The sequence below is a fragment of the Terrapene carolina genome, unplaced genomic scaffold, assembly GCF_002925995.2.
Source record: "Terrapene carolina triunguis isolate 2854851 unplaced genomic scaffold, T_m_triunguis-2.0 Scaffold42, whole genome shotgun sequence".
Lineage (NCBI taxonomy): Eukaryota > Metazoa > Chordata > Testudines > Emydidae > Terrapene > Terrapene triunguis.
The window spans coordinates 22,690,635-22,716,309 of NW_020664393.1; the positions used below are offsets into that span (position 1 = coordinate 22,690,635).

At 40.3% G+C, this 25,675-nt stretch overlaps 1 protein-coding gene across 1 annotated transcript in view; it reads left to right on the forward strand.

Annotated features, from left to right (window-relative positions):
• Positions 1-25,675, forward strand: part of CEP162 (centrosomal protein 162) — a 79,833-nt gene that overhangs the window by 33,418 nt on the left and 20,740 nt on the right. Inside the window, exons 12-21 of the mRNA XM_024193218.2 lie at positions 507-774; positions 3,110-3,258; positions 6,496-6,723; positions 8,372-8,509; positions 11,448-11,560; positions 14,294-14,399; positions 16,245-16,371; positions 16,684-16,847; positions 18,561-18,665; positions 24,918-25,145. Coding sequence (XP_024048986.2) covers positions 507-774; positions 3,110-3,258; positions 6,496-6,723; positions 8,372-8,509; positions 11,448-11,560; positions 14,294-14,399; positions 16,245-16,371; positions 16,684-16,847; positions 18,561-18,665; positions 24,918-25,145 — 1,626 coding nt within the window. The remainder of the gene's footprint in view (positions 1-506; positions 775-3,109; positions 3,259-6,495; positions 6,724-8,371; positions 8,510-11,447; positions 11,561-14,293; positions 14,400-16,244; positions 16,372-16,683; positions 16,848-18,560; positions 18,666-24,917; positions 25,146-25,675) is intronic.

Sequence of the window (25,675 nt, forward strand, 5' to 3'; positions counted from 1 at the left end):
CTTTTATCTGTTTAAAAAAACCATTTTAAATCACATTTTGAAGATTGTTTCTACAAACATATTTTCTAGAAATATTTTTAGGAGTTTAGAGTCTATCCATAATTTGGGGATTCCCAAGAAAACATTATTGCTATCTATTGATTAGGGTCATGGCTCCAAAGCTGAATGCCAATTTCCAAAATGACCTAATAGGTCTTTTTCATCTCTACCCTGTTGTCAGTTCCACCTAATAGGCAGTTTTCTATTCTCAGTGTGATATCTTCTTTTCACTACCTTAAAAGCACTCTAGATTTTTGTAGAATTACACATTATTCATTTCTTTGGGTTTGGATTATTCATTTTCAGCTCCAACAGGAATTTTATTCCTGTTTATTTAAGTATAACTCTTGTAACTGGCCCAGTATTCAGTTACTAGAATTATATTTAAATAGGAATAAAACTGAAGTTACCTTCAGATTTTATTATAGTCTAATGTGGTTGTTACAAACTATACTTATTCTACACAGGCATGTCAGTCCAGCTCCTGGAGGAACAAGGGATTGGATTCAGTGATTAATAAGCAAATAATGCACAAGAGCACTAGAAGTACAGCTCCTTTACATAAGAAGAAATCTCCCATTGGACCTCATATATTGGTTAGGAGTTCTGGGTATGGTAAACCCACTTCACCCTTAAAACAACTTTCCACAACTAGTGAAAAAAGAGCATCAAAAGAAGCTCTCAAAAAGCCAAGTTTGAAAGCCAAATCACCTCCAGATAAAGCAAGGCAAAAAGGTAAACTGATAATTGTGTATAAAACTATCTTAAATGAAGAGTTCAGAAGTTAATTTTTGTTTAATCCAGAGAGTTTTTGGTTTTGATGTTACACGCACAAAATAGTGTTAGATTTTATGTGATGTACTTTTTCCACTTCTTAAAGATGAGTCTTATAGCAGTGTTAATTTTTCCTGAAAGAATAAATCAGTGTGAGATTCCCAGGATTCCTGCATCTTCCTGAGGGGTGGGCCTAGATATCATATTTTCAAATTGCAGTCAGACTGTATGATATTTTCTCCATTGAACAGATTGATGCATTTTGATATCACTGACTCATGAATATCATAGTCAGTCCGAAAGTAAAATAAGAAAAATAAATGTAATTAGTTTATGCTTGAATAGGCCTACCAGAACTAGTTGTAGAAATGTAATCTTTCTTTTGTAGCATATTTTACATGTGGATTTCAAACCTTCCTTTACTGGGCTAGTCAAATCTTCTGTCGATTTTGACGACATGCAAGTTTTTATGGAAAGTGCCTGCTGTCCTCAAAAACCATTGTGTTTTTAATTAAAAAAAACAAAACACATTTTCAATTTCCTTATGAAAATTCAAAATTTTCCATAGAAAGGAAAAAAACATTTTTTGACCTGCTGTAGTTCCCAAGTAAAAATTACATTACTTTAGTAAGTATAAATATTCTCTGCAACTAAAAAATCTTTATTTCTGTTAAAGTCCTTTTGGATAGTTCAACTTATTGGAGTGATATTGTAACCTCTTTCAGTGTGGCCTGTCCTGTTTTTTATATGCGTTTTATCTTTATCCTCAGTTGGGCATTTTGGAGCTTGTTAGAAAATACAAAGAAATAATTGCTTTTATTTCCCATTTATTTCCAGAATTAGTTTTTTCCTTAATGCCCATTAATCTGATATTGAGGTTGCCCACTAAGAAAAAACCTCTGCCAGAATTCTCTGCTTCCAAGTGGCTTGTACAGTGGAGACTGAACTACAAATGAAGAAAAACTTCAGGATTTGGTTCATTTTAACTTTGTAAAATTCCTGATGAGTTTTGGCATCTTGTGGGCAATATTTGTTATTTCTGAGGCACTGCAGGCATCCACTCTGTGGATGCTTTCAGATTCTCGGCACATTCTATAGCATCTAATGTGGTCTCCAGGAAGCATATGGAGCACACTCGAGGTAAAACAGCTCCTGTCTGTTCCCTTATTTTGAGAGCCCGACAGTTTAGGGAGCTTCTGGATAAAATGGTGACAGTGGTGGCTGGTAAGGAAGGGTTTATTTGTCTTCCTTAAAATTCCCAGGAAAAATACTTCAGGTAGTCCTAGAAGCAAACAACCATTTCGCAACCAACAGTACTAGAGCTAAAACCTGAAAGAGATCAACTCTTCAGAAGAGCAAAAGGCATCTGATTTGCAACATGGTCACTTACCAATATATTCTCCCGCACTATAGGTAGAAACTCCTGTCATCAGCTCAAGCTTTTTTTGGAAGGAGTGTATGTAGTCTGTAGTATTTCAGTAGTTACAGAAAACCACCACGTTCTAAACTACCGACCTATAAATTGTTGAATGTGTGTTACTTCCTACCCTAGGATGAATTTCACTGTTTATGCCCCAATATCTTTTATTGGACCAACTTCTGTTGGTGAGAGAGACAAGCTTTTGAGCCCACACAGAGCTGTAATGAAACATAGTTCCTCACTCAACTTGTCTCTCTAATATCTGGGGACCAACATGACTACAACAACACTGCATACGCCAATGTCATGTTGGCTGTTATGAATAGATGCTGAGTTTCTCAATTAAACTGTGGAGTTTTTTTGGTTTTGCTACAGGGTCTATTTCTAAGATTGGTATTATTTCTCTGAGTGTGACTGGTATTCTATAGTATCTTCATATATATGTGGGTGGCTTGGTTCTTCTTAAAGAAAGTTCACAAAATGAACTGAGCTAGCTTATTTGCTGTCCAATTAATGGATAATTATCGTGGTCTTTTGGTCTGCAGGGCATTCTGGTTATTACAGTTATACTTCTCATTGTTCTTTAAGTATGAATAAAAAATGTTATAAAGGAAATGATGGCTACTCCATCTCCAGTAACATTGCACATAATTTGTTGTGCATGTTCTTGAATTAACTGAAAATCTTAACTATGGAGTGCCTGAATTGTGAGCCAGAAGCTTGAGGCTTAGCACTGGTGGATCATATAATATAGTATGTGTTGTTCACAAGTAGAAAATAAGCATTTTCATTGGTTTTATAGCCTGAAAGCACAGTGCCTTCAGTCTGTCACTCACTGAATTTTGTTCTGTTCTGCTTATGCCTCTCAAAATGAAGAAACATTATTTACTACTAGGATAATAAGATCTGCAATAAATGAATCAGCTTCTAAAAAGATCAACAATATGGTTACGTCCAGCCAGTCAGTTGTTAATGCCCTTGGACAGCAGATTAAGGAAATGGATTCTTGTGTGCAGTCTCAAAATGTAAGTGTAGTATTTTAAGTTATTACTGCTCAAAACTAGAACACCTGTGATGAAGAATTTGCATACCAGATTTGTTAAGGCTTTTTGTAACACCTTTTATAACAGGATCAATAAATGCTGAAACTTTGCATTAAGAGCTTGCTTTAATCAGATGTTGATGTTCTTCTAAAAGATATTGCTAAAGTTATATTGCCACTTTAGGTTCCCAGATCAGCCTGTTTGGGTAGTTTTATGTCAATGTTATTGTGAAAATGCTATACATTATTTAATTTCTAAACATTAATATTTCAGTACCAAATGGGTTTAATTTAAATAAAACTTATATTTGGCATGTAAGTTAGTACCTGTATTTGTCTGTCTTTGTATTAGTACTGCATATTGTACTAGAGCATATAATAGTATCTTCTGATGTCAACAGAAAAATGACTTGGTTAACAACACGGCAAAGAGTTTTTCTCCTCCTTTTATTCAGGCAGGCAGTGGGCAGCCAATAAGAAAGCAATATTTATTTATTTATTTATTTTTGCCTTATAGGAAATTTTATGCATTTATTGGTGTTTATCCCTGGATTCTTCCTGCTTTTCTGTAAGCTAGACATGGAGCAAGGCAGCTCAGGTAGCTGTGGGTGGTCGCTACCATTTTTTTTTGTTCTATTCAGAGACCTTTTTTCAAGATGGAAAAAAGGCTCATAAAAGAGCCCAAAGGAAATCTTGAAAGCAAAGAAAAGAGCATAGGATTCATAGATTCTAGGACTGGAAGGGACCTCGAGAGGTCATTGAGTCCAGTCCCCTGCCCTCATGGCAGGACCAAATACTGTCTAGACCATCCCTGATAGACATTTTATCTAACCTACTCTTAAATATCTCCAGGATGTTTCATTACTTGTCAGAGTGCTGCTCTTCCTTCTTCTCTGGCACCTCTGTGCATACCGGGAGGATGAAACAGCTTCCAATGAGTGTATGGGAAGCAACACTTAGAGCCACAACAAACAGAATATTTTTAAAATGTTAGCAAAAATAATTGTAAAGTGCTTTTCTTTTCTGAAAAGTGACTAAAAATGGCATTGTGGGGCTTCATGTTTGCCTCTTGGTGATTTCCATATTAACTTTTTTCAGTTTAGAAGTAAACCTTTATGTGTATATATATATATATATATATATAATGTGTATATATATATATATAATGTATGTGTGTGTGCATGCCAGTGCTGCAGTTTTACATGGGTTCTGAAATTTGTGTTCACTCCTCCTTGGGAACAACTGTCAATTCAAGTGATTGCACATATCCATTCCACACTATGTGTGGGCACACCCAGTGAACTGCAGAAAGAGATTTTTCACATAGCAGTACTGATCAGGGCTGCTTGTGTGCCTTGCATCTATTTGTAATCCCAGCCAAGAGTATATAGGGTGGAGACACTCTGATCCCCCTTTAGTTCCTTCTCACTGCCTGTGTCCTGGGACTTGAATCTAGTATTACTTCTAATGGCCCACCTTGTGAGTCACTGGTTGCATGCTCCTGATTACATTGCTTTCAGTCAAAGTGGCTTTCCTTGTGGCTACCATGTTGGCTAGGAGGATGGAGGATCTGCAGGCCCTCAGAGTAGGGCCTCCTACACTTTGTCCTTTAAAAAAAAAAAAAAAAGTCTCTACCAGGTCTCACCCCAAGTTATTTAAAGATGATGATGGACTTTCACCTCAACCAAACAATTTACTTACCAATTTTCTTCACTGAGCTACATAGTCACAAGATGAATAGAGGCTCCACACTTTAGGCATGCATAGAGCCCTTGCCTGCTGCTTCGACAGAACTAAGCCATTCTGTGCATCCCTCAGCTGTTTGTCTCCTTTGCGGACAGAATGAAGGAGCTGGCAGTTTCCTTGCAAAGAATTTCAAATTAGAGCACATTATACATATCAGTGTGTTATGAGATTCCTGAGACCACTACTCCTTCAAAGATTTCTGAATATTCCACAGGAGTTCAAGCAACTTCAATAGCATTTTGGGAAAATATCCCAATTTCTGACACAAATGCACGTTCCTTTACCAAGTATTATGGTATTGCTGCAGCTTCTAGGGATGATACCAGCTTTGGAAAGGCAGTTCTACAATCCCTTTTCAGACAGAATCTGAGCTCTGCCTCCATTTCAAACTGCTTGGGAGTCACCTAATGTGGAATGGACGTGTGCAAACACCTGAAGGAAAAACAGTGACTTATCTGTTCTGTTTTTTCGAGATGTCCATTCCACACCCCACCCACCTTCCCCTCTGCTTCAGAGTCTAGCTTGCTATAGATTCCAATGCAAAGGAACTGAAAAGTGTTGGGGTGGCTCCAAGTTTTGTACCCTGGGCCAGGAGTACATGCAGGCATAGGCACTACCTCAATGGATACCGCTAAGGAAAAAAAATCCCTGGCTTCAGTGCACTTGGCACACATGCCTTACATGGAATGGACATGTGCAATCACTTGAAGAGCAAGTGTTACAGAACAGGTAAGTAACATCTTTTTTTATCCTACCGTATTGAAATATATTAAAAGGTCCTCATTATCCCATCATCCGTTCATGTTCAACTCCTGCTGAAGTTGGTGGGAACTGCATATATGTGCAGCTAATAGAAAAATCTGGCCCTAGAGCTACTACAACTCAAAGGTGCCTTAACAGCTTTGTTCACCTTGAAATATTTATTTTGTTATTGGGATTTAGCCATTCTGAAGTATGAGTCAGACTAGAATCCAACTGATTCGCTTTTATCAGAATTTGCTCTTAAGAAGAGTAAAAGTAGTTAGAAATTCATTTTTATCTCTAAAGTAAGATTATAGGATTTGGCACACATACAAGGAGAAGCTCTTTGAAATTGGTGCCATTTTTTACCAGAACCATAGTATAAATATTACTTTTAAATTGCATTTTACATGACTTGCTTAAAAAAAAAAAAACCCAAAAACCTAAAGACAATAATTTTATAACTTTTATTGTATATTTTACCTGTGAAGATCCTTCCCAACTCTTTTCTCCTCCACCCTGATATGTGCTGGCATTGGACACTTAATCTTGCTTAACTGTATTAACACTCCTGTTCAGCTCTTTATATCTTCATAGTGCTGAGTGAAATAGTTCACAGAAGAAAGAAGATGTAGTATTGGCTAACCTTAAATCTTCAATTCATCTTATTGAAATGAAAATGAATGATTAATGATCTCAGTGCAGTGTTTCTCTGGTAATTTTTCTTCACCAGGATTCCTCACTTTTCCCTGTCAAAAGTTGTGAGAGAGAGCTTAATTTGCTAAAAAGAGTCAAGGAAGCAGAGGAAAAGTTGAAAGCAGCACATGATTTAATTCAGCAGCTAAAAGATTCATTTTCACAGAAAGAGAAGGAAATGGAGAATAAGATGGTAGAAATGAAAATGCAACATGACAAAGAGCTTTTTCGGCTGAGTCAAGAAAACTATGTGCTTCAGACCAAGGTACTGTACCTTATTATCTTCCACCACAGACAAAGGGAAAGTCTTGCTTAAACTTGCTTCTGAAAACACTCAGTATTTCTTAGTTCAGTCATTCCTGCTCTGAACCAATTAACAGGAAATAAACGGTGGGGGTGGGAGCAGGGTGCACACTCACACTGTTGCTGTTCCATCTGAAATCAATCATAAAGATGTTTTTTTTTTTTTCCAGAGAGTAAACTGAGTTATGCTCTTCCCTCACTCCTTGTGGCTACCATGTTGGCCAGGAGGATGGGGGATCTGCAGGCCTCAGAGTAGGACCTCCTACACATTTTTTGTTTTTGTTTTTTTTAAATAAGGACAAAGTCTCTACCAGGCCTCACCCCAAGTTTTTTAAAGATGGTCTTGGACTTTCACCTCAACCAAACAATTTACTTACCAATTTTCTTCACTGAGCCACATAGTCACAAGATGAATAGAGGCTCTTACATGGAGGCTTTGCTACTTAGGGGTTGTCTAATTCCTCTCTGGAAACGTGTATGCTGCATGCGTCTTTTGGCAGCATGTAGAGTACATATCCCCCTAGCCCCCTTAGCCTGGGTATAAATAACAGTGTAGCTGGTGAGGCCTGGCTTAGACAAGTAAAGACACCTGAAGAGTGTGTATATGTATGTATGTGAGTACATACTTTACCCCCTCTACTTGCCTCTACACTGTTATTTTTAACTCCTCCAGTGGGGAAGAACTCTGACAGTGAGGGGGCAGCAGGGAAAGGCTGTGCAAACTGTCTGCTGCTGGAGTCATTCCCTGCTGCAGGGAAAAGCTCTGACACCGGAGAGGTAGCTGGGAAAGGTTTCACCTTTCCCCCTGCTAGAGCCTTTCCTTGCCTCAGGAAAAGACTCCAGCAACTGGGAAAGGCTGGAGGAGGGTGGGGGGGGTGGGGGGGGGGATGTGGGGAAAGGCTCTGGCAGCAGGAAGCTGCTGAAGCCTTTCCCCACTCTCTCTCTCTCTCTGCCAGAGCCTTTCACTGATATCTATGGCTACATGCTGCGGTGTGGATGCAGTGTGCTTTTAACTGCAGCATGTAGCTATATGTATACTACATGCCACCACCAGTGGTGTACGGTGTATACGTATCCTATATTACACATTCCAGAGCAGCATTCCAATTATAAATCCTTACACTATAACTATAAATAAATGTTTAATATAATGTCAGTTTCTGGTAAAATAAAAGCAGAATTATATACACTTTCTGATGTGTTTTCTACAAAACTATGCTTAAGGCTTGGCTCTCAGGGAAAGTTCCCACCAGAACTTTACCAATTCAAGTATACTGCTACAGTTATACCATGTGAACTCTCTTAATAAGAGTGTCCACATGGGGAGTTAGTGGTATAGTTCTGCTGGTAAGTTTCCCCATGTAGACAAGCCCTTATAGTGAACAGGGCCTGTTGTGCATATTACTACAATCTTTCATGTGCTTCACTTTTTCAGATAATGCTTATCTGATGACACCGGTATTTTTGAAGGCTCAGAGTACTCTGTTTCCATGTGTTTTATTATAAAAAGGACTATAGATGCCATCTGACTTAGTGCAAAGCTTTCTCCAGAGAACTTTTGTCTAACAATTGTTTTATTGACATTTTGTGTTCTTTGTATATTTTAAAAGGTAAATAGTATGGAAGAGCTGAGCAAAGAAAAGAAATGGCTTCACCTTGGGGCAACAGAGACGGTCACTGAAGAAAAGTTAAAGCAAATCCAAAAGGAAATTCAAGATCAAGAGAACCTTCTTCACGGTTATCAGCAGGTAGAGTGATATTTTAATGTGGTGGTGTGAACTCTGGTTAGCTGTAAAAACAAAAAGATCAGACAAACTATGTTGTTGTTTTTGTAACTTTAGGATGGGATTTTCTAAAGCACCTAAGTTTAGACTCCCATCTGCCATGGTCATTGTATCCATAGTTGAGGTTAAGAGCTCCTGCACTCCTCCACATACAAGATGCATCTGTGTTTAACTTAAAAACACTTAGTTGAATTGTTACCAAATAAAACTTTCTGGGGTTTCCTTTACTTCTTCAAAATTTCAAAAGCTGCCTTACTTGGGCCTTTTGTAAATGGAAAAGCTGTGAATTATTAAACTGATTCTTCTGAGAATGAAACTTTCGTAGGTGAAATCCTTGACTAGTTGCTGCTATTCTACTGAAGGGAGATATCTTCTTCTAAAAAGCAGTAGAGGTTTAGGTTTGAAGGGCATAAATAAATTACACACATTTCAAAAAAGCTTATATCTTTCTAGTTTTGAGTAAGCTCTTCCCAAGTTATATAGTGTTCCCTGGCATTAAAAGAATATGACCTGTGAGCTGAAAACTTTAATAGATAAAATACAATTTGGCCAATAAAGAATCAAAATTTCCGTCCCCAAAACATGTGGAAAACCTGTTTTCCCAAGAAAAACTAGGCTCATGGAGGTAAGCTTGGCTCTGCTAGCATGCATCTGCATCATCTCTCCATCTTCTTCTCAGCCCAGAGGTGCAACTTATGTCTGACTGCACTGGTAGAAAGGTAGAAAACTTAGAGAACAGAGTTTGAAACTTTTCTTCTGGGATTGGGTATGACTCAGAACTAGGGCTGTCAAGTGATTAAAAAAATTAATTGTGATTAATCGCACAATTAATCTCTCTGTTAAACAGTAATAGAATACCATTTATTTAAATATTTTTGGATGTTTTCTACATTTTCAAATATATTGATTTCAATTACAACACAATACAAAATATACAGTGCTCACTTTATATTTTTTATTACAAATATTGTAATCTGTAAAAAAAAAAAGAAATTGTATTTTTCAATTCAACTCATACAAGTACTGTAGTGCAATCTCTTTATCATGAAAGTGCAAGTTACAAATGTAAGGTTTTTTTTGTTACATAACTGCAAAACAAAACAATGTAATACTTTAGAGCCTACAAGTCCACTCAGTCCTACTTCTTGTTCAGACAGTTGTTCAGACAAACAACTTTGTTTACATTTTCAGGAGATAATGCTGCCCACTTCTTGTTTATAATGTCACCTTAAAGTGAGAACAGGCTTTCTCATGGCACTAGTGTAGCTGGTGTCATAAGATATTTACATGCCAGATGCGTTAAAGATTCATATGTCCCTTCATGCTTCAACCACCATTCCAGAGGACATGCGTACATGCTGCTGACAGGTTCTGCTTGGTAATGATCCAGAGCAGTGCGGACTGACTCATGTTCATTTTCATCTGAGTCAGATGCCACCAGCAGAAGGTTGATTTTCTTTTTCGGTGGTTCGGGTTCTATAGTTTCCACATTGGAGTGTTGTTCTTTTAAGACTTCTGAAAACATGCTCTACACCAGGGGTGAGCAAACTACAGCTCGGGGGCCACATCCAGCCCTCCAGACGTTTTAATCCGGCCCTTGAGCTCCCGCCGGGAAGCGAGGGCTGGGGCTTGCCCCGCTCCAGCTGGGGAGCGGGATCTGGGGCTTGTGCGGCTCCCAGAAGCAGTGGCATGTCCCCGCTCTGGCTTCCACACATCGGGGCAGCCAACGGGCTCTGCACGCTGCCCCCGCCACAAGCACCGCCCCCGCAGCTCCCATTGTCTGGGAACCGCAGCCAGTGAGAGCTGCAGGGGCAGTGCCTGCGGACAGGGCAGCGTGCAGAGCCGCCTGGCTGCACCTCTGCGTAGGAGCCGGAGGGGTGACATGCCGCTGCTTTTGGGAGCTGCTTGAGGTAAGCGCCGCCCGGAGCTTGCACCCCTGACCCCCTCCTGTACCCCAACCCCTCGGTCCCAGCCCGGAGCACCCTCCTGCACCCCCCAATCCCTCATCCCCAGCCCCACACCAGAGCCCTCACCCACTGCCGGAGCCCTCAGTCTTTCCCCTTCTCACTCCCCCGCACTCCAACCCCCCGCCCCAGCCTGCAGCCCCCTCCTGTACCCTGAACTCATTTCTGGCCCCACCCCAGAGCCCGCATTCATGGCCTGTCATACAATTTCCATACCCAGATGTGGCCCTCGGGCCAAAAAGTTTGCCCACTCCTGCTCTACACTTGCCCTCTCAGATTTTGGAAGGCTCTTAGGTCGAGTCTGTAGCTGTCTTTAGAAATCTCACATTGGTACCTTCTTTGCGTTTTGTCAAATCCATAGTGAAAGTGTTCTTAAAACTAACAGCATGTGCTGGGTCATCATCCAAGACTGCTATAAAATGAAATATATGGCAGAATGTGGGTAAAACAGAGCAGGAGATATACAATTCTCTCCGAAGGAGTTCAGTTACAAATTTAATTAACTCATTATTTTTTAACGAGTGTTATCAGCATGGATGCGCCATACTATCCCAGCTAAATGTGTACTACATTTAGTTGAGCATACTGTATAAAAAAGTATTTGATATTCAGATGTGCTCAAAGAACAAATTGTTATAAACATCAAGGTCTCATCCAACATAAATATGTTTGCCTATGTGTGAGTATTCAGTGATTACAATTATATGACCTATTATTATCATAGTTGTTGTTGTCTAGTATTTTTATAAATTACTGTAATTTATACTTAGTCTGTGTTTATATGAATAAGGTAATAGATTTCATAAAGCAAATACTCTAAGTATTAAGAATGTGGTAGAAGCAAATTACACATGTAAATTACAATAAAAATGCTATTGAGCCAGATCAAATTATTATTAATAAACGAATGCAGGTTAAGTTTGTCTTTTTTGTCTTAGGAAAATGAAAGGTTATACAAGCAAATGAAAGAACTCCAGATACAAAACAAGAAAAACGAGGAAAGGATGTTTAAGGAAAATCAACATTTAACATCTGAGTTAGCGTCCTTAAGGTGAGTGTGTTTAACTTCTAATCTAAAGACATGTAAATTCAGAGTTAGTCTGAGGGCTTGTGTGTTAGTCTGCACTAGTGAGGTATAAATTTGTCTACACTAGTATTTTGTACACTAACTGGCCCATGTGGACCTTGCTGGTGTGCACTTAAAATTCCTACTGTACATGAACATAATACTATCCGAAACAGGACAACATTAACATGCACTAGAGAACTTTTAGTGCACACCAGGGTCCGCACAGGCCAGTTAGTCTGCACCAGCATATCATACACTAACTCACCATGTAGACAAGCCTTCAGTTAGCAGAACCATAAAAACAGAACTAGCAAGCCTGTCGGATATCCTGTTGTTCGGTTTGTTTTGTCATAGATGCTGATAGGTGACTGACTGAGCTCCTATTCCACTGAAATTGGGAGGGGTGGAAGAAGTGTCCAAATTTGGTTCTTACCCTTCCCTTTTCTCTTAGAGACCTACTGGATAAATAGGGCTTGTAGCTTAGACGCTTGTATTCTAAATCTCAAGAGTGAATGTTTGTTCATACACAGAATTAAGTGAAGGCCTGGGGGGAGAGCATGCCTTTTTGTATTATAATTTTATTTGCCATGTTAAAATGTGTTTGATTATTATTATTATTATGCATAAGTATTCTCATAAGATGAAATTCACCAAGCAGCTCAGGTCATGGAAGGCCCCAGTACAAAGGAATCACTGTGCTGAGGGATGAGTGCCTGAGCAGTGGTTATATAGGGGGAATCTCCCCCTCTGTAAAACTGGGATCTGTGTCTGTAACAGAGGGTCAGCAACCATGCAAATCCAGTATTTACAAATCTTTGTATAGGAGCTCACAGCTGAGCTTAATTTGTGGGGAGTAGATTCTATCCCCAGACTTACATGTAGTTTTCCTAAGCAAAGATGGCTTACTTGGAGTTTATGGGTCTATCTACACTGCCAAAAAAAAAATAACACATCACCGAGTCTTGGGAGTCCAGGTCTCCAGACTTGGGTTCATGCTGAAGCGCTGCCAATAGCTGTGTAGACATTCCTGCTTCAGTTGGAGCTCAAGGTCTCAAACTTGGAAGGAGGGGTGGATTTCAGAACTTGGGCTCATACTAAATAAAGCTATGTAGATGTTCCCGCCTGGGTTGGAGCTCAAGTCTGTTGACCCGGGCTCTGAGACTCACTACTGCAGTGGGTTTTTTTTGTTTGTTTTTTTTTGGTTTGTTTTTTTATAGCAGTGTAGACATAGTGGCTTGTGCCGGAAAGGGGTAGATGTCACCTTTACTGATTTTGATCATATAATGACTTATCTTTTGTTTTATTTAAAATCTTTGCAATTATCATTGTGACTGGTGCCTGGGATGGGCCACACTGAGAATACCACACTCAGGGCAGACTGCAAGAAATAGGCCAGACAATCCCTCAAAAACTGGTGGTTAACTCTATAATTAGATTCACCAAGCCAGTAACAAAAGAACTTCTGCAGTACCACACTGGTTAACCAGAAGCCAAACAGTCCTCTTTAGGCATTCCAGCCCTTGGCTCCCATCCAGTCAATCCAGTCTAATATAGTGAGAGGTTATTGAAACCCCATTTCACCATATGTGAGGTTCTTCCTAATCCCAATGGATCAGACACACATCCCAGGTCACTATGAATCTCAGATCTTACCCAAATATCGCGTTGTCAGCCAATCCTTAGTAAACTAACGAAAGGTTTATAAATAAAAGAAAAGAAGGGTGTTATAAATGGTTAATAAACCATACACATACAAATGATTGCCAAGTCCTTATATCAGTATGTAGCAGTGATGAATAGACTGCTGGCGTGTAAAGTCTCTCTAGAAACTTCCAAAAGATTGGAAGGTCCTCAGTTCATAGTTCAAAAGGCTCCTTTTAGTTGTAAATCCACAGTCCAGAGAATTAGAGCAGGAAAGAGGCAACATGGAGGTGTCTCAGAGGTCTTTTATTTCTTTTGCCATGTGAATGGAAGTCCCAAACAAAGCCCACAGCACCTGTATGTGGAAAATTACTGGCCCAAGATGGAGCCCAGGGTCATATGAGCGTATCACATGCCCTTACATGTTTTACGGAATCACCGGGGTGTGGTCATTGACTCCTTGCCGTCTGAGGCATCCTCAGGAAGAGCCATCTGGACAGGATGAGTTTCTTCAGTGGTCCATTGTGAGAGTGGAGTGTCCTTGATAGGCCATCAACACACAGATGTCTAGCCCTAATGTCAATTCTATCTGGGGAGTGACACCCAGAAATACAACACATGTGTAAGACGTAGGTACGTAGCCAGTCTTCATAAATTCAGATACAAAGATATGATACATGCATGTAAACAAGATAACCATACTTAGAAAATCTTAACTTTTCCATTGACATCTGACATGGCATATTTTGTACAGGATTTGTTGCAATTGTATAACAGTGGTAGCAACAATAATAAAAATGGTCGTCTTTATTATACACAGCATCACAATCATCAAGTTAGCATTTATGAAGATGGATGGATTGGTGTCTGATATCCCAGGAGTAATTTTGGGCTTGGTGTTTTACCTATTTATTTCAATGCTTTTTTTTTTTTTTTTAATGCTTTAAAAGAAATATTTGCCTGAATTTGTAGAGATGATCCATTCATATGGAAACCACTGAATGTGTTAATGAAGAGAAAGTTACATAAAATCACCAAACTGCATAACATTCTCTTTTGTCATTGTTACATTAGAGAACAGATGGATAAAAATAACTTCCTGTCACGATTAGAGCAGGATTCTAAGCCATCAAGGGACCAGAGTTTCACAGAACTGATTTCAGAACTTCGAGTAGCACAGGTAAGTGGATTTTTTGTTCCAGAAGTGTATGCCTGTTTAAATATTAACCTCCATGTAAAATAAATATATCCATTGATACCATAGACTTATTGTGTAAAGTAAAATTGGAAATTTTGTAGTATATTTCTGTATACTAAAATGATGTACCATTTATAGTATTTATTAAAAACCTGTCTTGTTTTAGTACTTGAAAATAGCATGAATGAATAATCAATTGAACCCACAAAACTAGCCTCCAAAGATGCCTTTAGCCACTGTCATCTCTTGTGGGGGCTTCAGTGGTTATTCTGAAATGTTCTATGAGAATGATGGCAGCCAGCAGGGTGGTATACTGACATTTACAGGTGCACATTTAGTTGAGACACCGATAAAGAACACATGTTAGTCTCAGGCAAGTTTAAAGGAGTGTTTTTCAGTTGGGTTCTAGATGATAGCTGGTGGGCAGATCCTTAAGGGTGCCTTTGCCAGTTCAGAATTTTGAACCGTTTCTGTATTCTGCAAGGGAAGAGTTTTTACTCTTGTGATAGGTAGGTAGCCAAAGATGTCATCTCTGAGAAAATAAATTTATAGACACAGGATACCCTCTGGATTTTCCAAAATCCTATTATTTGAACCTTTGCTTTATCCCTTCCTTGTCCACCAATAGAGCAGAGACCTCTGGCCAGAAGGGAGGTCATCCTGCTGCTAAATAACTCCTGCAGCAGCGCAGGAAGCCTTCTGCAGTCCTGCTGTCATGGGAGTGGGGCCATGACAGCAGAGATGCAGAGGGCTCCCTGCACAGCCACAGGACAGCTGTGGTCCCGACAGGGCAGAGCCTAGTCCCAGCTGGGGTTCTCTGCTGTGCTCTGCCAGGACCACAATGCCCCTGCATCCCTGACATCTTGTGCCTGCAATAATCAAGAAGGCAGAAGGAGCAGCACAGGGAGCCCTCTGCAGCCCTGGGAGGGGGTGAGCGAGCAAGACCATGACAGCAGTGTTGCAGAGAGCTCCTTGCACTGCCACTCCTGCTCTCTCGATTATCCATACTCTCCATTATCTGAATAAAATCCATGTCCCCCATGCGATTTGTGTAATTGACAGTATACTGGAATGAGGGCAGATCTCCCATTTTAAATATGGAGAAGCTGAGGCAGGAAGATTGTCACTTTCTCAAAGCAAAGGAGGGAATGAGTCTCTCTGTCAGGTGGTCAGTGTGTGAGGCCACATCTCACTCAAAGGGAAAGACCTGGCATCTTGGAAGAAAACCAGTAAGTTGTAGAAAGAACCATATCCAGACAGCAAGTGTGCATAGATCTCACAAGGAGGTGTGTGGATTTCTGAGAAACCTTCCTTCTCATTTGTTTCCCTTTGGACTTGGGAAAGCAGGAGACCTAGAAGCAAATTGTTGGTTTGAAAGGTCTCCAAGAAGGCATAGCCAGAGTAAGGCTAAAGGTTAGTGCTCACTGATACAAATGAACTAGACTAAAGTTTGGGAATGGGTTTATGTTCTTGGTATATGTAAACTCAAATTTTTCCATTGTGCCTAGACTAAAAGAGTTTTTTCTTTAACTGTGGTCTACTTACAAACTGAATCTGGATTGTTTGGCTTCTAAGACTGATTTAATAAGAGCCTGTTATGTTATAAGAGACCTCAGATTCAGCCTGTATTGTGTGACTAACTTCATATAGTCTTCCTGCATCATAGAAAGGATACTATCCAACATAGACAATCACATTGGCTGCTAAGGGACCAGTGCAACAGCTGTGATTCATCTTATGATGGAAAAACACCTGTTACGTTTTATACCAAAAAAAAGTATGTTCTGTTGGTTTATTTTTCTTTACATGTTTTCTGTGAAAATTAAGAAGGAAGAAGCCAAATTGCTGGAAGAGATAAAACGGCTTAAGCAAGACAAACAAGCTCTTGAAGTAGATTTGGGACAAATGAGGAGAGAGAGAGATTTGGCAAGAGCCCAAATTGTTTCTACTTCAGGTAAAGTACTCATTTGTGGAGGCTCTCGTTCCAATTAATAATTGGATAATTGCTCCTTACCTGTGTTTCATTAAATAAATGTATAAAACTTAATTATTTGTAATACAGAAGGGCTTAAATAAATGTGATATAAAGGTTTTTGAAATGCTCTTATATTTGAAAACTTAATTTGAGTCACACCTTTAAATTTTAGTAAAGAAAAAGTAATGGCAAAGTGCTGAAATGTATCTGAGAATGATGCAATATCTGACTGATAGCTTTGTTGCAGATATCTAAGAAGAGTATATTAAATCAAAAAATTTTGCCTTCTAGGTGAAAAATCTTATGAGATAAAGATTATAGAAGAATCATACAAACAGGAAATCAGTCTTTTGAAAAAGAGACTGCAGTGGTATGCAGAAAATCAGGAGCTTTTGGATAGAGATGCAATTCGTCTTAAAGATGCAAAAGAAGAAATTGAGAAATTGAAACTACAGGTGATCACAACAGTTCAAGGTTTATTTTGTGAATTAGTATTTCTAGAAATAGTGTCCATAGAATGCAACTTGGTTCTTCAGTATATGTTATCTATCATATTCTAAATGCAGTAATGGAATACATAAAAATCTTTACTTAAATACTGAGGGCCTGATATGCAGAATGTACATTTATTATGTGTGAAATGGAGGATTTAGATGTATGAGAGCTTAAAGCTGTTTTTATTTGCATTTGGCACTTCAGTGGCATTTCTAGAAATAATTCTAAATTGATAGTTCTTTAGGCCATGCAAATCTATTAACTAAGACTATCAGGTAGCAGTTACGTTATTACACTAACATTTAAAAAACATACCATGCTGTAGTTTTTTTGTTACCCCAAAGTTTTTTTGTTACCCCAAAGTGCCTGGCATGCATGCCTCAGAGGCTGAAGGAAATAGCTGTAGGGGACATAGACAGGCTTCTGAATCATTCTCCAGAGTCAGAGGAAGCTTTATTTGCTTGAAAGAAAAGTAAGTCTCTAGCTGTAATGGTTGAAAAGAAAACCTTTCAAAACATGAAACAAGTTAAACCAATGCAGAGAGCCTGAAACAATTTCTGTGAGTGTGAACTGCCCCACTTATGTCAATGGATGTTAATTCAGATGCCAATGATACTCTTTCCCAGCTTATGAATGCATGTAGAAAACAGAGGAAGTATTGTATGATAAACATCCCAAAGTGGGGGAAGAGGTTGCCATACTTAATTGTATGTTTAATTGTAACATACAATTGTAATTTACATACTTAATTGCCAGTATGTAAATTAAGATCTATGTAGGCCTTTAACAACACATGGTGGGTGGGGAGGAGCTGGCATGACTGGTTTCATATTCCTCAAGGTAGGCTCATTTTCAAAGGTTTGGGAAACACCATGAGATTGCTGTCTCATTCGGGTGAACAGTTTTGTGTATCAAAGGTTAAACTTTACAATGAAGCGTTGTTATTACCCATGTTTTTAAAATAGCATCCACCATTGATGCAGTAGATAATGGGAATGTGTGTTCATTTAACGGTCCAATATCTCTTTAGCAATACATTGCAATATTAATATTAGGTGGGAGCTCCAGATATTAGACTTGAACCTTGATGGCCAAATTTTCTCCTGTGATAGAGCTTTGCTTGGTCATGGGGAAAAAGGGACGCGTCAGGGAACCGGTTCTGGCTCCCTGAACCTCAGGGCCAGCTCATCTTAGATATAATTTAGAGCTGCTGCTGGGCATCACTGAATGCAAAGTTGTGGATGCTTAAATTGTGCCCTTAACTGATCATATATCAGTGGAAGACATAGCTTAGCTCTACCATCCCACCTTCCCATCCTACCCATGTCAAGAGAGTGGGGGGCAGAGGCTCAGGGCACAGACCTGGCAAAGATTTGCTTGCAGGGAGTTCCCTTCATAAGGGAATTCTCTGCTAGATCTCTGCAGCTTGGTTACAGTTCCGTTACCCCTATCTGGCACAAAGAGGCCATAGCCCAGCATGAGAATATAGCCCATAGACTTCTATCAGACAAACCATACTGATAAGTAGGATAAACTTCTGCACTAGTCTTGTTCAAATATGGAACTCTTTCATTATAGTTACTTTGAAATAATTACAAATATTTTCAACTGTGCTAATGAAGTGAACCTGTTGCATATACTTTTTGTAATGTACCACTGAATATGCTGGATAGGTTGATAATCTCAGAACTGAAGCTGGGAATCAGTCTGTGCAACAGAAGAAACGTTTAAAGGACAGAGCGGCAGATGCAAAAAAAATTCAAGATCTTGAGCGACAAGTATGTAATAACATTACTTTTCTCAGTGTTTCATAGCTTGTGAAAAATGCAATGATGCTAATTGCTGTTGAGAGATCTTGGCAGAAATATCAAGAGTAAACTATGCGGTACTGGAAAAGTCCCATGATAAAGTAAACATTTTTTGTCCTTATGGAACTGTCTTATCTTGACATTACAAATATTAATTCATTTATGAGAAAGTGTTCTCATGATGGGACAAACCCTAAAAGTAATAGTATTTCAAGCAGCAACTAACTTTATCAGTACACTTCTGAATTCTTATTTCCATGTGTAAAGGTTTTGTTTGAATATTTTCTTCCCCTCACATCCAGGATGAATGTTCTGGGGCCTAGAGTGAAACAATAATGGCATTAGTCTGTTGCTCGGAGAATGATTTGGATATCATATGACTAACATTGAGATCACAGTAGAATCAAGTATTAGTTGGCAAATAGGATAGAAGAGAAAAGGAAAAAGAGCCCAGAAAGCCATGAATATTTTGTTTTATATGGCCCTGAAATTCCAAAGCATCAAAAAGCAAGTGGAGGGTGTATTAAAGTAGTGTCCTTCTCTATCTAAAATAATCGGAGTATAAAGAATAACCCATTTAAATCAAAAGGCATCCTAGGAAAAGATTGTTTAAATCAAACTACTAAACCCACAGTGCAGCTGAATATTTCAAAATCTAAAACAAATCCCTGTTCTTGTGTTGGGGTGGGGTGGTGGTGTGTGCCTGCGTGCGCATGTACCTCTATAACTTTTTTAACATTCCAATAAAAGCCCTTGTGTCCTCTTTACAAATCTTCCCCCAGCAAATTGCTACCTTCATCTTTTTTAAATGAATGGTAATAAAGTAAGAAATAAGAGATTTTTAATTCAAAATCCAGGAAACTGCTTTTTTTATATGATCAATGTCTGACTGTTGATCACAGAAATGTAATTATATTTTTTTAATGAAAATTTATCCTGTAGCATTTTTCTCTAGATATAAATGTTAAGGGTTGAAAGTATACTGGTGGTAATGTCTGTGAAATGTTTTCCTTCAAATGCTTCTCTGTATATATTCCACTGATGGTGTACATGGAACCAGTGCCCCACAGCCTCTGCTGGTAGCCACTGTTTGTACCCTGTGTGTCCTTATGCCACCAACCGAAGGCATAAAAGGTAGGGCAGAGCCCAACTTTGGCAATTCCTTCTCTGGCTACAATTTGGAATTTGCAGTGTTCATGTGACCTCTTCTTATGTAAATAGTTAGTTATAGATAGTTAGGTACTTAATAGTTAATAATTAATGTTAGAGATTTTGTATAGTGTTTCCTTTCTTCCCTTTAGAAGGAAACTTGGTTGTTGTTTTTGCCTCAGGGCTAGTGGCTTATCCAGGTACCAAGTCTATCTCTTCACTGCAGAGTTAACTTAGGCCATGTTTACACTACCACTTTTGTTGGTATAACTCAGGGGTAGGCAACCTATGGCACGTGTGCCGAAGGCGGCACGCGAACTGATTTTCAGTGGCACTCTCACTGCCCGGGTCCTGGCCACCAGTCCGGGGGGCTCTGCATTTTAATTTAATTTTAAATGAAACTTCTTAAGCATTTTAAAAACCTTATTTACTTTACATACAACAATAGTTTAGTTATATATTATAGACTTATAGGAAGAGCCCTTCTAAAAACGTTAAAATGTATTACTGGCACACGAAACCTTAAATCAGAGTGAATAAATGAAGACTCGCCACACCACTTCTGAAAGGTTGCCAACCCCTGGTATAACTTATGTCGCTCAGGGGCATGAAAAAATACCCCCCCCCCCCAAGTGACATAAGTTACACTGACAGAAGTGCTGTTATGGACAGCGCTATGTCCGTGGGAGAAGCTCTCCCACCAACATAGCTACAACTGCTCGTGGAGGTGGTTTTATTATGTCGAGAGGAGAGCTCTCTCCCGCCGGCATAGAGGAGCTACACGAGTGATCTTACAGCAGCACAGCTGTACCAGTGCAGCTGTGCCGCTGTAAGATCACTAATGCAGACATGCCTTTAGGTTCTTACTTCGGTGTTATCCCTTTCTGTCCACACACAAAATACATTTACCTGCATTTGATGGTGCTTTAAACCCAATCTGTCTGGCCTAGATAGGGGAATAGGCTAGAAGTGACTCTCAACCTTTTCAGACTACTGTATCTCTTTCAGAAGTCTGATTTATCTTTCATACCCCAAGTTTCACTTAACTTAAAAACCAATTGCTTACAAAATCAGACATAAAAATACAAAAGTATCACAACACACTGAGCCATTTTTCAGTAATATTCTCATTTTTACCATATCATTTTAAAATAAATCAACTGGAATATAAATATTGTACTTGCATTTCAGTGTATAGTATATAGAGCAGTATAAACAAATCATTGTCTGTATGAAATTTTAGTTTGTACTGACTTAAGAACAGCCATGCTGGGTGTGACTAGTGATCCATCTAGTCCAGTATCCTGTCTTCCGGCAGTGGCCAATGCCAGGTGCTTCAGACTTCACTAGTGCTTTTTATGTAGCCTGTTGTAAACTAGGAAATGTCGAGATGAGTTGATGTACCCCCTGGAACACTTGCGTGCTCCCAGTGGTACATGTACCCCTGGTTGAGAACCACTAGGCTGGAGCTTGGGTGCTGCTTTCACTTGGTCTGGGAACCTGCCCACTTTGTAGTGAGGACACCAGCTAGACCACTCAAGTTCTGATACTCCTCTAGTGCCTTCTTAGAATCCCCCCTTTGTGCCCAGAGGATAGTCAAGTTCTCCCACAATTCACTGAGAAAGAATTGGAGAGTAGCTCAGTTTACTGAAGCACAAAGAACTATGGAATATGCGTCCAGAAGTCATAGCAACTTACCTGAGTGAGTGAAGCACCAGTGAGGACACGGTAATTCAGACATGGCTTTAGTGTGGCTGTTCACAGCCATGCTGGGCTAACTGGGGTGCTCAGACCCAGGTGCTGATGACCCAAGTAAACTTTTTAGTGATGACAATACCCTGTGACTGAACATAAATCTCCAGGCTTTAAAAATTGCCCTTTTTGTGAGGCCAGACATTCTCTTAATGATTCAGTTGCTTGCATACTAAGTACTTGTTGTGTTTGAGTGAGGAGCACATTAGAAGGAGAGAGATGTGCCTTCTGTAAATCAGTTTCTAGGAGAACCCAGAAAGCTAGGGAGTCCTGTTGGAAAATGTTCCTTTTGGAGAGGATAATGCATCCCGCTTCAGATCCTGGGATGTCTGGGGCACAAACCTCTGAGCACCCATCATCTAAAAGTGCTCCACATGTGGACCTGAAGTTCCTACTCCTAAAGATCCAGCGTCCTTGCTTGGTAAAATTTCAGGGGACTGAGGGAGGAAAGAGCCCACAGGTGGACGAGTTCTAGGTCAAGCCATAAATCTTCTCAAGCCTGAGACAGAGTAGCCCAAGGCCCAAAATGGGTCTACTGTCCCAACCTCTCACCACCAAGGACCCCAGTACCATTGTCTTCCCTGGTACCAATGTTATCTACTCATCTGTCTTCAGTACCAGTGTATTCCATACCAAAGTCCTGTGTGATGTCAAAAGACCTACTGGTCTCTTTCATACCGGACACCCCTCTATTAGCCTTATTGAAGGAGCTTAACCCCAAGTACCAACCACTGCTCCTATACCAGAACCAAGTATATCAACACTTCCATCCAGAGCACAGTTTGAGGGCAGTCCCAGCACACCAGCTGGCAGTTTCTTCTCTACAGAAGGACTATTCATTTTTGTCAGACTCTGAGGGAGGTAGGGAAGTTTCACTGTCTCTGGGGGTCTAAATATTCATGTTAGTAAACACCCAAGGAGGAGTTGAGGGCAGAGTCTTATTACAATAGAAGTTCAAACTCATGGGTTTCCTGGAGTCACTAGTCCTGGAATCCCCAAAGGGAGAGGAAATCCTTGTTTTAGTCCGTAGTGGCGTACCTGATCTGGTCCAAGAGGTGAATCTAGCTGAACTACATGGTAATAGCAACCATAATGTAATTAAATTTAACATCCTTGTAAGGTGGAGAATACCAAAGAAACCCACCACAGTAGCATTTAACTTCAAAAAGGGAAACTACACAAAAATGAGGAAGCTAGTTAAACAGAAAATAAAAGGAAGTCACAAGATTGAAATGCCTGCAAGCAGCAAGGAAACTTTTTAAAAACACCATAACAGAGGCTCAAACTAAATGTATACCTCAAATTTAAAAAAAAAAGTAAGAGGACCAAAAAATGCCACCATGGCTAAACAGAGTAAAAGAGGCAGTTAGATACAAAAAGACATCCTTTAAAAGTTGGAAGTCAAATCCTACTGAATTGGAAGTCAAATCCAATATTGCACAGTTCCATCATCTTCCTCGCACCCTTCTCCTAACTAGGTACTGCATGTTAATCACCCTCAGTGGAATACAATAGGTATCATCACTCAAAGAAGAACAGGAGGAGACTACTTACCTGTAATTGGAGTTGCTTCAAGATATGTGGTCCTGTAGCGGAGTGGTTACCCCGCTCCTGCCTGAGGGGGTTTAAAACAGCCCTGGCAGAGGGCTGGGGCAAAGGGAAAAGCTACTGGGCTGATTGGGGAAGTAGCCACAGCTGGGCCACGCCCCAATCAGGCCCCAGCTGGCCTGTATAAGAAGGCTGGGAGCCAAGAGCTCAGCAGTCTCTCTCTGTACTCAGAGAGAGAAGGGCCTGGCTGTAGGGAGCTAAGACAGAGTACCTGGGTGGAGCAGAGCTGTGGAAAGGCTGAGGAGCTGGGGAGGCTCCAGCCTGGATAGCCCCAGGCTGCGGCCTAGTAGGAGGCCAAGGGGTACTGGGGGTTGCAGAGGGCAGCCCATGGGTAGGCCAAGGCAGCAGATCCAAACCCAACCTTGCCTGTGATGAGTGGCCTATACTGCAGTCTGTCCCAGTGAGCAGGGGCTAGTTGGTGACTGGCAGTGGCCTGGTACTGAGGCAAGGTGGGGATAGTGGGTGGGGTTTCCCCAGGGAGGGGAGACCCAGATCTGTGGGGTACTGCCAGGGGGCAGCATCCCAGTACTAGGGGCACCGGGTCCTGGGAGGGACACGGGCGCCAGAAGAGGACAGGCGGACCACCGGCCTGCAGGGGGCGCTCCAGATCGCTGGAAGAGCTAATTCCCGAGATGACCAGCAGGAGGCACCACAGGGGTGAGTCCGCTCCTCTACAGGTCCCTATTTGTATTGCAGTCCCACCCTCCTTCCCGTTTACTGCAGATCTATTTAATTTGTGGTGGAGAAGGAACTGAGGGCGCGGCTGATCCGCCCCACCCTTACTTGCCTCACATGAATCCATGACGTGCAGCAAGCGTGCACACGTGGACCAACAGACACTACTACTTTCAAAATCTCCAGGCACATGCGTATAACCCTCAGTGGACTTCAGATAGGGACCTCACATCTCAAAGAACCTCCAGTCACAGGTAAGAAACTTCCTCTTAGAAACCATTAAAAAAGGGATAGATAAAAAGACAGAAAATATATAATATAGAAATCCATGTTACACCCACTAGTCGAATACTGCTTGCAGTTCTGGATGCCTCATCAAAAAAGATATATTAGCACTGGAAAAAGTACAGAGAAGGGCAACAAAAATGGTATAGAACAGCCTCCATGCAAAGAGAGGTTAAAAAGACTGGTACTGTTCAGTTTAGAAAAGAGATGACAAAAGGGGGATATGATAGAGGTTTATAAAATCATGAGTGATGTGGAGAAAGTGAATAAGGAAGTGCTATTTACCTCCTCACATAATACAAGAACCAGAGGGACACCCAATGAAATTAATAGGCAGCAGGCTTAAAACAAATATAAGGAAGTACTTCTTCACACAGTGCAAAGTCAACCTGTGGGGCTCGTTACCAAGGGATGTTGTGAAGGCCAAATGTATTACTGGGTTCAAAAAAGAATTAGATAAGTTCATGAAGAACAGGGCCATCAATAGCTGTTAGCCAACATGGTCAGGGATGCAAGCCCATGCTCTGAGTGCACTTAAACTGGGACTAGATGACAGGGGATGGATCACTCAATAATTGTACCTTTCTGATCATTCCCTCTGAAGCATCTGGCACTGGCCATTGTTGGAAGATACTCGGGCAAGATAGACCATGGGTCTGTTCTTCTATGGCCATTCTTATGTTTTTATTGACAGGGAAAATCACAATTTTTTTAATCAAATCTCTATTTAACGAGTTTTGGTTTTTTTGACAGATTAAAGAAATGGAAACAATTCTAAAAAGAAGGCATCCAAATTCTTTGCCTGCTTTGATATATGCTGCTGCTGCAGCATCTGAGGGAGGTGGTGACATTTCAGCTAAATCCAATACAATTGATTTCCTGGAAAGAAGAATAAAAAAGTTAGAAACAGAACTTGAGGGTAAAGATGATGAAGCTAAAAAAAGTCTACGTGCTATGGAACAACAGTTTCAAAAAATAAAGGTAACTAACTTAAGGCTATCAGCATCAGGCCCTTATGCATGTTGAGTTGCAGCTTATTCCACAAGTAGTGAAGAGAGGTTCTACTGAATGTAAGGGTATCTGTATCTAAGGTAGTAGCATAACGTTTGGGGAGAAGAATATTGAAAAAGATTTTGGGGGCAGAAATTTCAAAGCTTTGGGCATTTAAATATAGTCACGTAAAAGCATTTTGAAACTGACAGAGGAGGAATTAAACTTTCAGGAGAGATTGCTTGGGTCTTCTTAAAAAACCTTTCATAAATAGAGGAAGGGGACTTGGTCCTACAGGATACAGAGAGGAGGTGCACGCATACTGAGCTGCACACACAAGCGAAATAAGTGTGCAGGCTGCAGCAGCATAGTCCACTTACAAATTGCAGTCTCTTCTGCATGTTGAACTGGAACCCGTGCCCCCCACCTTTTTCTTCATGGATGTCCAGGACACAGAATTGTTATGTTGGGGGTTTGTGGACTGGAGATTCCTGCAGAAATTGTCCTGGGCTCTGATCTGC